Source organism: Alexandromys fortis, unplaced genomic scaffold (assembly GCF_014885135.2).
Source record: "Alexandromys fortis isolate MF-2015 unplaced genomic scaffold, M_Fortis_MF-2015_v1.1 scaffold_31, whole genome shotgun sequence".
Lineage (NCBI taxonomy): Eukaryota > Metazoa > Chordata > Mammalia > Rodentia > Cricetidae > Alexandromys > Alexandromys fortis.
Genome location: NW_026067974.1, coordinates 143,766 through 157,272, shown reverse-complemented (window position 1 = coordinate 157,272; position 13,507 = coordinate 143,766). Strand labels below are relative to the sequence as shown.

General features: G+C 45.8%; 2 protein-coding genes across 8 annotated transcripts in view; both read right to left on the bottom strand.

The window, feature by feature from the left end:
* Nucleotides 1-3,771, bottom strand: part of Hsf5 (heat shock transcription factor 5) — a 46,167-nt gene extending 42,396 nt beyond the window's left edge. Inside the window, exon 1 of the mRNA XM_050157011.1 lies at nucleotides 3,138-3,771. Within this exon, the coding sequence (XP_050012968.1) occupies nucleotides 3,138-3,771 (634 nt within the window). The remainder of the gene's footprint in view (nucleotides 1-3,137) is intronic.
* Nucleotides 3,772-4,798: 1,027 nt separating this feature from the next.
* Nucleotides 4,799-13,507, bottom strand: part of Mtmr4 (myotubularin related protein 4) — a 23,017-nt gene continuing 14,308 nt past the window's right edge. For all 7 annotated transcript variants that reach the window (XM_050156812.1, XM_050156808.1, XM_050156811.1 and 4 more), the window contains 4 exons: nucleotides 9,196-10,591; nucleotides 7,740-7,850; nucleotides 7,230-7,318; nucleotides 4,799-7,032 (listed from right to left, as the gene is read on the bottom strand). In XM_050156812.1, coding sequence (XP_050012769.1) covers nucleotides 6,855-7,032; nucleotides 7,230-7,318; nucleotides 7,740-7,850; nucleotides 9,196-10,591 — 1,774 coding nt within the window. In that variant the 3' untranslated portion in view covers nucleotides 4,799-6,854. The remainder of the gene's footprint in view (nucleotides 7,033-7,229; nucleotides 7,319-7,739; nucleotides 7,851-9,195; nucleotides 10,592-13,507) is intronic.

Genomic DNA, 13,507 nt, shown 5'->3' with positions numbered 1-13,507 from the left:
AATATAACAATATTGTCAAGATTAGGTCATTCCTCACTATTGAGTTGTTGATGGGTTCCGGGGAAAGGAGAGTCAGTTTTCTTTAAGGGTGTGTGACCCCAATGGGTCAATAACACTCCAGTGGATGGCCCCACACCCTGAGTGAGTCCATGGGCAGTAAGAACTAGACTCGGTTAAAGATATGGAAGAGGGGCCATGAAGCTGGCAGGGCTGAATTTGGAAAGAGTTAGAGGGAGGAGTGAGGAATACATATGATCAAAATACAAAATGATGAAAAATTCTAAGTATTAATAAAAATAGCCTCCAAAACTGTGAGGGGGGAGTCATTACTTCAACTTGTTTCTTAAAGAATGGAAACACGGTTAGTTCATTTTTATTCTTTTAAAAACAATTAGCTAATAGGGCTCTCTCTAACCAAGTCATCATAAGTCATCGTATTTGTGTCTTCAGAACATCTTCAAGGTATATTTGAATTCAGAATTCTGAAAATGTGGGGCACAATGGATTTTTGACTTTCAAGATTCTATTCCTTTTATGGAAATGAAACCAAACTAGCCATTTCCATTAAAGAATCCCAAAATCTGCCTATTGGGAGCTTGTTGTGTTCACACAAGAGCATCTACTTCCCAGACTTTAAACTCCATTTGACCAGTAGGACTTATTATAAATCGCCAGTGAAAATAACATAAATGGACTATAGAAAGAGAAAACCCAATCTCCACACTTTTTATCAGGTATATTCTTGACTTAGTGGATCTAAATTAGAAGACTAGGCCCCTAAGTAGACCATTCTACAATTAAGGAAAATTTGGAAGGCAGGAAACAGCAGCCATATAACTGGGACAAGTTCAAGTAGAATAAAAACTAGGTGTGAGAAGCCTAGCAGGGTGGCACATGCCTGTAATCCCAGCTTTTGGGAGGCTGAGTCAGGAAGATTGCAAAGTCAGGCCCAACCTAGACTACATACCAAGACCTTGTGTTCGAAAATTAAAATGGAAAAAAAAAAGGTGGGAAAAAATAGAAGTGCCAAGAACCTTGGCACATAGAAGGAAACAAATTGCGACAGCATTCTTGGAACAACAAAAGAATTACATTCCATGGCAGCCAATAACACAATTGCCTGCTGCACTAAGTATAGGCAATGGCTAGCATCCTTTTGTACACAACAGCAGGAAGAAATAGGAGATACCTGAAAACACATTCACATACTGCCACGCTGAAGAAGCATGAATTTTTCAACAAATAATCTTTAAAATGCTCAAACAAATTTGCCACTGGCCTTATGAATAAAACTGGGACAATAAAACAACACAAAAGGGCTCACTTGATAAAAGTAAAAGAGAATAGACTCATAACAATCTGTCCTTTGACCCTACACACATGCCAGACATCAAGAGCATACGTGTGCATGGATACACAAGTAAATATGTGCAATTTTAAACAGCAACGAAAAGAATACAGCTGGTTTAAGATAGACGAGGGGAAAAGGTTAAAGAGAATGTGTCCTGAGATGGCTATTTCCCTGTCTTCTTCCCTAAAGCCCTCTAGAAATAAGACTTAAAAAACAAAACAAAATGAACAACAACTCCAGCTGGAGTTCCCGAGAAACATATTCCCTAGAACTGTCTCTGCTGTCCTTCTCCCCAGCTGAATCAAGGCTCACCACACGGAGGCAGCTCACTTTTCCTTTAGAATTCCTTTAGAACATTCCCATGCCACTGTTACTTTCTCAGCTTGTCACTAGAACTCTAACCTAGTTCCTCATCTTCTAAACTCCACAGACAGAAAACCTAGGCTCTTCTCTTCCGAATTCCAAACGCAGAATTGCTTCAGCACTGGGCCTAGTTGAAAGGAACCATATAGTGTTGTACATTTAAATTGTCCCATGCTTCAAAAATATCCCAGACTCCTTTATTTTTAACCATGCTAACTGTCTGAAAATGTTCTATTACTCTTCTATCTGAAGGTGACAAAAAAAAAAAGAATCCCAAATCCCCATTAGTATATCCTGTTGCTTCCTTGGTGCAGCTGTCTATTGTGGCCGCCATACAGAGCAAGGAAAAAAGGCCACCCTCACACGTGCAGACAGAAAGGCAGCTCCAATCAAGTCCATCACAGAACTATGACCAAAAGTTTCTGAATTTTTCACTAAATATTCAGTCCCTCCCATCCTGAATAACCAGGAATAATGAAAAAATCAATAAACTATGATTGTGTGCTTTCTAAAGTTCTTTTAAACTAAGCTTGACATCTAGCTTTTGGAGTTTTTTTGTCTTTTTTTTTTTTTTTTTTTTTTTTGATTTCGAGACAGGGTTTCTCCATAGCTTTTGGTTCCTGCCCTGGAAACTATCTCTTGTAGACCAGGCTGGCCTGGAACTCACAGAGATCCGCCTGCCTCTGCCTCCCGAGTGCTGGGATTAAAGGCGTGAGCCAACACCGCCCAGCCGTTTTGTTTTAACTACTTTGCTTTATGTTTGCCCACATCTCAAGTAAGGCATCAAGCTCTAAGGAGCTAGGATGGAAGTATTAGTGAACTGTTTCCACACTGCAGATGAGCTTGCCCCTTAGATATATAAACAGTGTCTACCACTCTATATTTCTTGGAGCTTTCAATATGACTGTTCTCATTGATACTCCAATGAGATGCGTCAATAGGTGAAAGGTGGCATGTTGCTTCAAGAACAAATTTCCACGCGCAGAACCTGTTCCCCTTTCCCTTGGTTGGGTTAATGCCTCAAGTTTTCTTAGCGGTGACTTTGTCCCTTCACACTGGAACCTGTTGAGTGCCTGTTCTTTTGATGGCCAGACAATGGGTGGCCCTTCCCACCCGGTGTGTCGATAATCGATAATCGACGGCTTATTCTAGATGATCACAGTGGAGAGACTAGGCAGAAGTAAATGGAAGTAGGTTAACTCTTGGGATTCACTCTCTTGGAGAGGACTGGAAAGCAAGCCCAAAGCCTGTGTCCTTTTGGTAGCCAGACACAGACCAGGGGATGCTTATGGCCTCTTGCCAGAGGAAATGCAGGCGCTAGTGAGGATGATGCAAGTGATGTGACCTAGTCCTGGGGATGTGCAGAAACGGTGCTCGCCCCCGTGCATGATGGAGAACGAGGATCCAGGTGGCACAAACTCACCATGCTGCTCTGGCCGGGGCCCTGCGGGCTGGGGCGGCGGGTCCTGATGCTGCAGCGGGGAGGTGGAAGCGGAGGCGGAGGCAGAGGCTGAGGTGATGAGGAGCCGCTGGAAGCGGTTGGGCGGGCGACAGGGCACCTCCAGTCCGGCTGCCAGCTTGGCCTTGTTGGCGCTGGTGAGCCTCTTGAGGTGAACGAGCAGCTGAGGCTGGTCGCGACGGAAGTGCGGGCTGTGGAAGTGGTGGAGTGGCCCGTCGCCCGCCGGCCCGCCAGCCCCAGGCCCTGGCCCGGGCCCCGCTGCCCCCGGCCCACCCAGCACCACCTTGCGGAAGCCGTAGAGGTTGAGCTGGCGGATGAAGCTGGTAAAGTTGGTGGTTTTGAAGAGCTCGGGCTCGGCCCCGGCTGCCCCGACGCCGCTGCCGCCGCCCCCGCTGCTGCTCCCGGCTCCCCCCGCGCCCCCGGCCCCCGGGCCCGGCGGGCTAAGCAGCTCGGCCTCGAAGAGCGGCTGGTCGATGAGCAGGCCCTCGCCGCGGCCGTCCCAGCGGATGGAGCGGTACCGAGGGCTGTTCACCAGCCGCCACAGCTTGGCGGGGAAGTTGTTGGGGTTGATGGGGGTGGACAGCAGCGCCTCCTCCATCGCCCGCCCGGGCCCTGGGCCTCGCCCCGCCGAGCCTGGCTCTCCCACCGTTCTCGATCCCCCGGGCCTTCGCTGCGCCCTGCCCCCTCCTGCCAGCGCCCGGCTGCCGAGGCCCGAACCGTTGGCGCACGAGTCCCCGCACGCCCTTCGGTGCGGCCAATGGGGCCTCGAGTTCCCTCCGCGTGGTGGCCGAGAAGGCGCGAGCCCGCCCTCCCCCTCAGCAGGGCGCACGCCTGGCCGAGGTACTGGCAGGCCACTGGGGTCACCTTCGCGGGCCTTCCTGAAGCGGCCCCTCTCTGTAGGGTCCCCGGAAGGCAGCACACCAGGGATTTGTGGTTCCTGAGGAGAAAGAGGCCCAGTTTACCTCAGCAAGATGGCAGGGGGCTTCAGCAGGGCAGGGTGGCCCCGGGGGATTCAGAATGCAGAGTACGCATAGATGATACAGCCGAGTGGTTCCTGAGAACAGGGGATACACTCTAGTCTTTCCTAACAGTTGAATTGCTACTCTCTCCAAATAAAAATGATGGGGAAGGGTTTAGGTATAGTAACCAGAGGACGTGAATTTATTTTATAATACAGTAGCATTGTTATATCTTAAAAAAAATCAGCTCAAGAAAACTTGACTTCAAATTAGATGAGACCCACGCACGGTACCTAGCAATAGGGAATAAAGAGAAGACAGAACAAATTTTTGTGCTTGCTGACAAGTTGTGATCTCCCAGAGAAGAAAGAAATGACCTTCACTTGAAAGGGGACAGTCAACTAACCCAAATACGAGAGGGACTCCGAGGAGTAGTGCAGTTTGATTTTGCCCTATAGCCAGTCTGGCCTCAAACTTGCCATCATCCTCCTGCCTTCAGCCCGACTCAGCGCCCAACAGTCAAAGCACTGAATTTTCTTAGGAATTCGAGTGAAGGGCTAGTACTTAGGAATTCGAGTGAAAGTCCAGTACTGCTTTATCCATGAAGCCATAGGTTCCATCCCAGTACCAATGAACTAAAAAAATTGAAAGAGCCAACAAAGCAGCACTAATATAGAGATTTTATTTAAACTGTATTGAGTTTTTACAGCACATTGCATGTTTGTCACAACGCAACTGCACAGTTTAGATTTTTGGCCACATCATGTCACTTACACCCACAACAGCTCTGAAAGGATGAACACATCTGAGCCAGAAGCCCAGAGTCTTTCTCCAAGGCCATGCAATTTGTTCACTGATGGGACAGTCCCTCAAAACAGTCACACAAAGTAGACAGATACAGTCTCCCAGAATGTTACTGATCCCCCTGAAAACAGAGTGAAGTGCAATGAAAATCGGTAACTAAAAAGCCATGTGACTGGCAGTCAATTTTAATGATTGAGAAAATTTTGAAAATATTTTTATGTATCAGAGATAATTTGTTGCTCTTTCATTGATCTGAGAATTTCTCAAGACACAAAATCTCCATTATTCAGCTCCATTTAAATGAAAAAAAAATCTGCTAAGCTGACCTATATATGCCAAAACTTTTTAGGTTACTCCATGGCACTTATACAAGGAGCACAGATGCTTTGCTGCAGAACTGAGGAAGAGGTCAGGACGGTAATTCCCATTCTAAATGTAGGTTCCGGTTAGTTTGGAATGAAAAAAAAAATGTTTTCTAGAAAGCAACAAGACAGTAGCATTGAGAAAGACAACTGCTGTCGCTTTAACAGAGTAAGCAATTTCTGCTTCCTACAAGAACGAAGGAAGGAAAACAGAGATAGGAAGTCCTCATGCTCTCGCTGTGCGCCAAGTAGACTGTATCTGCCCCAACCAAGCACATGGCTACAGTACTGTATCTTTTGGTTAAGTGCCACTGGCACATGGTAAGATGAAAAACAAAATCAAAATCAAACACGACAAAATGTTTGGTCCGAATGGACACATCATCACTCCCAATTTTGGTATCAAGGCTTTCTTCTTTCTGTTTGGGTTCCATTGTTAAGTGCACAGAAATAGACAGCAGCATTTGTACTGAAACCCTCACATACCAAATAGCAGATGCTAGGAGGTAAAACCAAATGCTATATTCTACCCTCAAGGTGTCAAGTGTTCAGGATAAGAAGCAGTGTGACCCAGAGGAGGCAGCAGCCAAGGGAAAGACCACATGGGGGAGTGGGCAGTGGAACAACAAAATCCTTTGCTTTATTTTCATGCCAGGGGAGGATCAAGGTGTAGCTCCCGTGTTAGCACCAGGACAACTGGGAAAAGTCAGGTGCAAAGGGTAGGGCACAATCAGCAGAATTTCACAAGGATAATTTTGCTTTTCCCTTCTCTTTCTTCAGTGCGCACACACCTCAAGAGCAGCCACTGCGGAACAGAGTGACAACTGCCTTCACAGCTCAAAATAACTGGTTTTCGCCAAGACTAAACGTCACCAGAGTTTTCCTCTGTTTCCAAAAATGTCTTAATCCTTAGAACTGTCCCTCTAAAAACTGGATATTCGCTGACGCTGGCCACCGAGCCAGGTGAAAAATACATCAATGCCTCCATTTGCCGAACCAGTCTTTGAACCAAATGCCACAGAGGACAGTACTAATGCAACTAGAGGGAGCGCCTCTAAGAGACTGAGCCTTCATGCACAGACACAGGGCACAGAGGTACAGAATAGAGTTCTTCTCAAATAGGATGGAAATTCCTATCTTGTATACTATGATCTGCTCTTTTCAAGGTGGAGGAGAGATGGGTCTCATTATCACTTGGAGTTTGGTTGTAAGGATGCCTTTCTATTGCTGTTTGGGCACTTTGCACCAGGCAGTATTTATGAAATCATCATCTTGTGACCTCCAGGAGAGAAGCTGGAGTCACCAACTCAGCGTGAAGCTTCCAGACCTGGGTCTGGATCAGGACCATTACCCCAAAGTGAGGGTCTCTTCAGTAGAAAATCTCCTGCCAAACTCAAATTCCTCTGCTCCAGTCACATGGTACCAAGAAGGATTTCTCAAGATGGTATCTTTGAGCTCTGTGTTCACGAGCCATACCAAGGAACCTTCCAGACTACACCTGAAGCAGATCCTCCCTTCAAACCTGCTAAAAACAGACAGATCATCTCCTCTGGCATTCAGCTGGAAGCCGTAGCAATGGGTTTCTTCAGGTGTTGGCTCATGAGTTCCCTGGCACGAGATACTTGAATGTGTTCATAACATGAGTTACAGACGAGAACTGGGTCATAAAGTTGCTGATCAGGAATGGGCAGCTTAAGGTGGCAGCATCCAGCACAAAACACGTTCCCACAATTTCTGCCAAAGTACAAACAGGGAGAAACTAATGAGAAATATCAGTGTCCTGAGAATGAATGCTGATCTAAAAGGGTTTCCAGAAATAAATAAAAAGCTTAGGCGTAAACAAAAATACTATTACGATATCTCCAATTTCAGTTAATTTTGTTTTATACATAGAACCCTGCAGTGAAATGCAAAAACCAAACAAAACCTACCTGCAATGATGTCTTCGTTTGGCCAACCAGAATTCACAGTCACAGTTATAGCAGTGGGAGGCCATATGGTCTGGAACCCAACGAGTCACCTACCAGGAGGCACAAGGGACAATTGCAGGTCCATGTCCAAAAAGGAGAACAACAACATTGCAATCAGGAAAGCAGCCCAGGAAAAAAGTGATTATGACGGCCTGTAGCTTTGGAGCCTGTCCTGGAACTAGCTCTTTTTTTTTTTTTTTGTTTTTCGAGACAAGGTTTCTCTGTGTTACTTTGAATCATATCCTGGAACTAGCTCTTGTAGACCAGGCTGGCCTCAAACTCACAGAGATCCACCTGCTTCTACCTCCCGAGTGCTGGGATTAAAGACATGCCACCACTGCTGCCCCACGACCAAGATGGTCTTTATGACTGGCCATTACTGGCCTACAAGGATATTTATTGGGGGCAGGGACTGTTCCAGACCACAGTGCACCCTCATCTCTGAGAAAGGAAGCTCACTGCTGCACACACCTCAGTCTCCTTCTTATCGACGGGCTCCCAGCTGGCTTCTGATAGGCAGTCTTCACTGTGCTCAGAGCCCAAGTCTTCGGTGTCACTGCTGTCGGACTCCTTTAAACACGTCTGCAGCAAAGACAACGACAGCGCCATCACTTCTGCAGCACTAGCACTACCGCTATCAGGCCCTGTTCTAAGTATTCCATGCAAAACCTTATTTAATTCCTCACAATAATCGTGAATTTCATTAGTATTATCCTCATGGTACAAAATAAAGAAACTAAGGCACAGAGAACTAGAGTTCGTAAGTGGTGAAGCTGATGTTTGATCCCAGCATTCTGGCTCAGAACCATCATGTTAACCAGTATGTGGTACAGCACAGGAAGACTATATTTCTTGCTATACCCTAAGCTAAGTGTTGCCAAACCAGAACCAGTCTATCCTGTTTTCATAAATCAAGTTTTACTGGAACATAGCCATATTCACTCATTTACATATAACCTATGGTTGCTTCTGTGTTACCATGGTCATAATAATAGTCTCAGAGACTGTTTGCCCCACACAACCTAAAAACATTTACCGACGGGCCATTACAAATAGAACTTGGCTGAGAATTTAAAGCACAACCCTCAACTGTTAGACCTATCTGTTCTATCAGCAGACAACTGGGGACACTTTTACTGATGGAAGGGGAACATCCATACAGACAACAAGGGCAAGACAGCTTCAGGAAGCTCCCTGAGGACTGCAACTTCAGAATCTAAGACAGCGAGGGCAGTAAAGCCTGGGTGGCTCTCCTTATGTCTGACCTGGATTGTTTTCAGAAGTCTCAACTAAGACAGGAACAGTGGCACACACCTTTAATTCTAGCACTTGGGAGGCAGAGGCAGGAGGATCTCAGTGAGATCGAGACCAGCCTGGTCTACAAAGCGAGTTCCAGGACAGTCAGAGCTACATAGAGGAACCCTGTCTCATATAAATAAAAAAAAATAAAAAAAATAAAAAAACAATAATATGCCCGAACCAGCCTCCCACTCTGCGTCTCACTTGCCTCATCAAAAGGTACTCAAGTGGATCCTCCGTCAATTCTCCCGTTACCACTCATTTATACTACCTCTCCCTCTCAGTCCCAGCACAAAGTGTATGCAAGTCTACACACATCTGCCCACATACCCCACCCCTTCATTAGGCCATACCAACCGGAACACCTGATGCCTCCATGCTGCCGAACATGCATTCCCCCTTTCACTGTCCTCCGAGCTAAACATCACATTCTCTAGCACTCAGCTTAAGATCTCAGGAGAGCCTTCCTTGACCTTTTTCCTCCACTAACACTCAGAACATCACTGTGCTTGCTTGTCTTCCATCCTGAAGGGAGAGCTTAACTCAGCAGCACACAGGCAGTACTTATCAGGTGACTGCTGAAGGGACAGAAGAAACCAATGGACGGGGGTAGCTAGCGGATACTCACAAAGTCATCCTCATAGTCCATGGGCGGCTCTGCCGGAGGGGCACAGCAGTGACGGATGTCTAGCCTCATCTGGAGCTCTCGAACCTGTCGACGGAGCTGCTCTACTTCTTGCTTGTACCCTGCTTCGATCTGCCGTAACCTGTGTTGGATCACATCCGTGGGAAAGGGGAGTCCATCGTCATCCAGGTAGAGAGGAGGCATAGGAGAAGGGCAGCTCAGAAGAGAAGGCTTTGCGCTGGAGACTTGCTTTGGATGACTGGACAACCACATCCGGTTGTTCTTTCCTCCTGGGCCAGTACAATGTCCACTGGAATGACTAGAACAGACAGGTGACTTCATCCCTTCTCTCTGAGCCCACTGGCCCCCAAAGCAGGACCCTGCAGCTCGAATATGCTTATTGTTCGGCCTCTTGCTGCAACAGCCATAAGCAAGTAGTCGCCGAGGAGTGGTCTCTCCACTTGGGAATGAAGTCATCATCCCTTGGAAGCTGTCCCAGTTTGACCCTAAAAATGAGAACTCACTGATCTGGCTCTGAGAAATTGGCTTTCGGGCCAACTCCAATGGTATTTTCCCAAAGCGGGGATTTTCTAGTATCTGTCCATTCTTACTTGCTCTCTTGCCAGCATCTTCCTTCTTGTGGATCAGCCCCAGCATTGAACTAGGCTGTTCCTGGTGGGAGATACTTGCCAGAGACCCAGGGGGATCTTGGTGCAGGAGGTCAGTATTTGGTTCTTGAGGAGTTTGGCTGGTAGCACTTGGTGGGTTACAAAGGCTACCCTGATTGTGACCTAGAGTACACCTGCTGAGCGTGGCCTGCATGGAGTCTAGGTGGGCCTGGTGGGGAGGGCCTATAAGGGAATCCTGGGAAGGCTCAGGAAAATCACAGGCTCCGCCACACTTGCTGGAACCATTAGGGAGTGCACTGAGTGTACCGACAGCTTCCTTTTCTGGACTCTGTTCAGATGGCTTCCCTAAGCCATCAGAAGTCCTCTGCTCCTCTGGGGCTGGAGGGCCTGGGGCCAGTGCCTTAGTCTCTTCCAGGACTCTGGCCTCAGAGGCGTTGCTCCTCATTTCCCGGGGTGCAGAAGTATTACGTAGTTGATAACTGAGAGAACAGCTCCTGTGGCCCTTGAAAGGTTTACCACTCAGGTAGTCTTTCTGGCTGCTGGGCAGAGGAGGGGGAAGGCCCAGTTCTCCCACAGTCAGCTGTGGGCCTCCTACCCCCGAGTCCACATAGACTGGCTCTGCTCCTTCAGGATTGCTGTGCCAGGGCTCCAGGCTGACTCTCGCCTCCTGACAGTGGTTATTCAGGTTAGGGTCACTAGAAGTACGAGTGAGGGGACTGCTTGTGTCACAGGCAGAAAGAAGATCATCCATGGATCTGGTTTTAGGTAATCTGAAATGACAAACATAGAATGTCCAGGTCAAGAAATGGGAGACACTTCCAATGTACACAATCAGGTCAAAATCAATATTGACAAGAATTTAATATTACAAATACCTACTGATGATTCTAAGTCCACTACCGTAGCCAGCACAACACCTAACATCAAACCAGTATCTCACTGTCTCTATCAAAGTCAGACAAAAACTACACATTATGGAGTTAAAGGACATTGGCTCTCATATTGATTAACTACCAGAAATGCATTCTTTAGCCTCTCAGGTATTTGGTTATCACCTCTACAGGATGTTAATGTTATACCTTAGAGATGCCTGAAGGCTTCAGAATTTAGGGAACCAACCACAAATTATTAGTCACGTATCAAGAAAACATGACTTCTCAACACACATTTCTGCAGACACTCAGTAGCAGTGTGTCCCTCCAACTCTCTGAACCCCATGGAAACTTATAGTAGACATCACTCAAAAACTCAAGAAGCACTCTTATTCACCAAATGGGTGATGGGCATTTTTAAGAATGGCTGTTTTTGATTTTTACTGCAATACAAAATCCTTTGAGCAATAAAAATTTCGGGAAATTGTTCAGAAAGCAGACACTTCTTCACTGGGCACTTCTCAGATGCCATAATCAACTCACACAGAAAATCCGCCAAAGGCCAAGTTATAATATAGCTTATTCTAAGTACTTAGTTTTGACATTTATCATAATAGACTATTTTTATATTTAATTTTATTTTTGTGATCAATTTTGTGTGTGGCCGATGAGCATGCACACGTATGTGCACATGTGTCAATACTGGGAGTCTTCCTCAATAATTTTCCAACTTAATTTTGAGACAAGGTCTCCCACTAAACCTGAAGCTTGCCAATTTGGCTAGACTGGCCAACAAGCCGCAAAGATCCTGTCTTCGTGTTCTCAGGCCCAGGATTATAAGCTCATGGCACAAGCCTCTGCACTTGGCATTTTACATGAGATCTCACTCATAGCCAGGGCTCAAATCCCAGCTTTGAAACTTATCAACTTAACTTCGCTGAGCCTCGGTTCCCTTGCCTGTGGAAGAAAGATTAAAGTGCCTACATCTTCAAGCCACAGTGAGATTTGAAGAAATAATCCATATCAAACATGCTTGTGTCACAGGCAGAAAGCCCCATCCATTCCCAGTGGCCTCTAAAGCACAGTATGCACCTATTTGTTTATTTCCCTCTACCAAAGTGCCGTGAGGTCAGGCAAGCCTGTGTCTCACTTGAGACCCAACATCTAGCACAGTACCAGGCAAACTAAGAAATGAACAAGCTGGGTGGTGGTGGCACACATGTTTAATCCCTTACTGAGGAAGCAGAGTTCATGGCCTGCCTGGTCTACAGAGCTAGTTGCAGGATAGCCAAGGCTATACAAAGAAGCCTTGACTTAAAATCACACCCCACTCCCCTCAAAAAGAAGAAAAAAGAAATGAACAAATAAGCTTCAAGTTTACGTCAGGTTTCCACGAGCATGGCATCACCTGAATAGACTAGATCAGCAGGGGTCAATAATCTTACGTACATCATGGTATACATCAGATCTTCTAAGGTCTATCCAAAACTGACTACTTGAGAATGGCTAAGAGTAAGGCCTAAATAACTATAGAGCCATTCCCCCCATGTGCACATTATTTTTTTTCTTGGTGGAGCTGGGGATTATACCCATAGCCTTATGAATATGCTCTATCACTGAGCTACATCCCCAGCCCCGCCCAGCGTACTATACTTTTAAAAGTTACAACTGAATTTTTCTTTTCTTGCTTTATTTTTTATCTATCTATCTATCTATCTATCTATCTATCTATCTATCTATCTATCTATCTATCTATCTTTTTGTTTTTTCGAGACAGGGTTTCTCTGTAGCTTTGGAGCCTGTCCTGGAACTAGCTCTTGTAGACCAGGATGGCTTCAAAGTCACAGAGATTCCCCTGCCTCTGCCTCTTGAGTGCTGGGATTAAAGGTGTGTGCTACCACTGCCCAGAGCTTTATTTTTTTTTATTAAGGAAACTTCAACTATAAATGAGTAACTCCAATGCACCTTTGAAATTCAAATATTAGCAGTGCCAACCTTCATAGCTGATTCATAGGTGCCCCCAAAGGTTTAACCAATAATAATGATATAGACAAGCAGTTCTCAACCCATAGGTCTCAATCCCTTTGAGGGGGAGTCAAATGATCCATTCGCAGGGGTTACCTAAGACCACTGGAAACCACAGATATTTACATTATGATAACAGTAGCAAAATTACAGTTATAAAGTTGAAAGGAAAGTAATTTTATGGTTGGGGGTCACTACAACATGAGGAACTGTATGAAAGGGTTGTGACATTAGGAAGGTTGAGAACCACTAGGATAGATAATAATGCCTGAGGACTTTAGAAGGAGAAAAGGGCTAAGCCAGCCCACATGGCCAGGAAAGACTACACAGAAAGCATATACTTGAACCAGGTATAAAATCATTTGCTGGACTTTAGTAGAAGAAAGACATGAGAAAGATACCATTGGTCTGGGAAAGGTATAACCAAAAGAGTCAAGTCGTTACAGAAATACTTCCTTTAAATCCTTCCATCAGGCCTCTAAACGCAATCTCTCCACTTGGGACTGCCCAACACACCTCCTCTCTGCTATCAACTGGTATTTCCACCTCATCCTCCCCGTATCCTTCTCTCTCTGCAAACTGGCCTGTCCTCCCCATTTTTCCTTGGCTTCTGGTGGTATGAACATTCTCCTCATCTCATCTCTAAACTTTAAGACTTATAAACCCGTCTTTGACTCCGAAGAGACTTTGGATCCTCTGCATTCTACATGTTTATTCTCCAACAACTTTCAGCCATTTCCACAGTCTACTAAAAATGTCTCTATTGCATTTCTGAATATATTTCCAGGG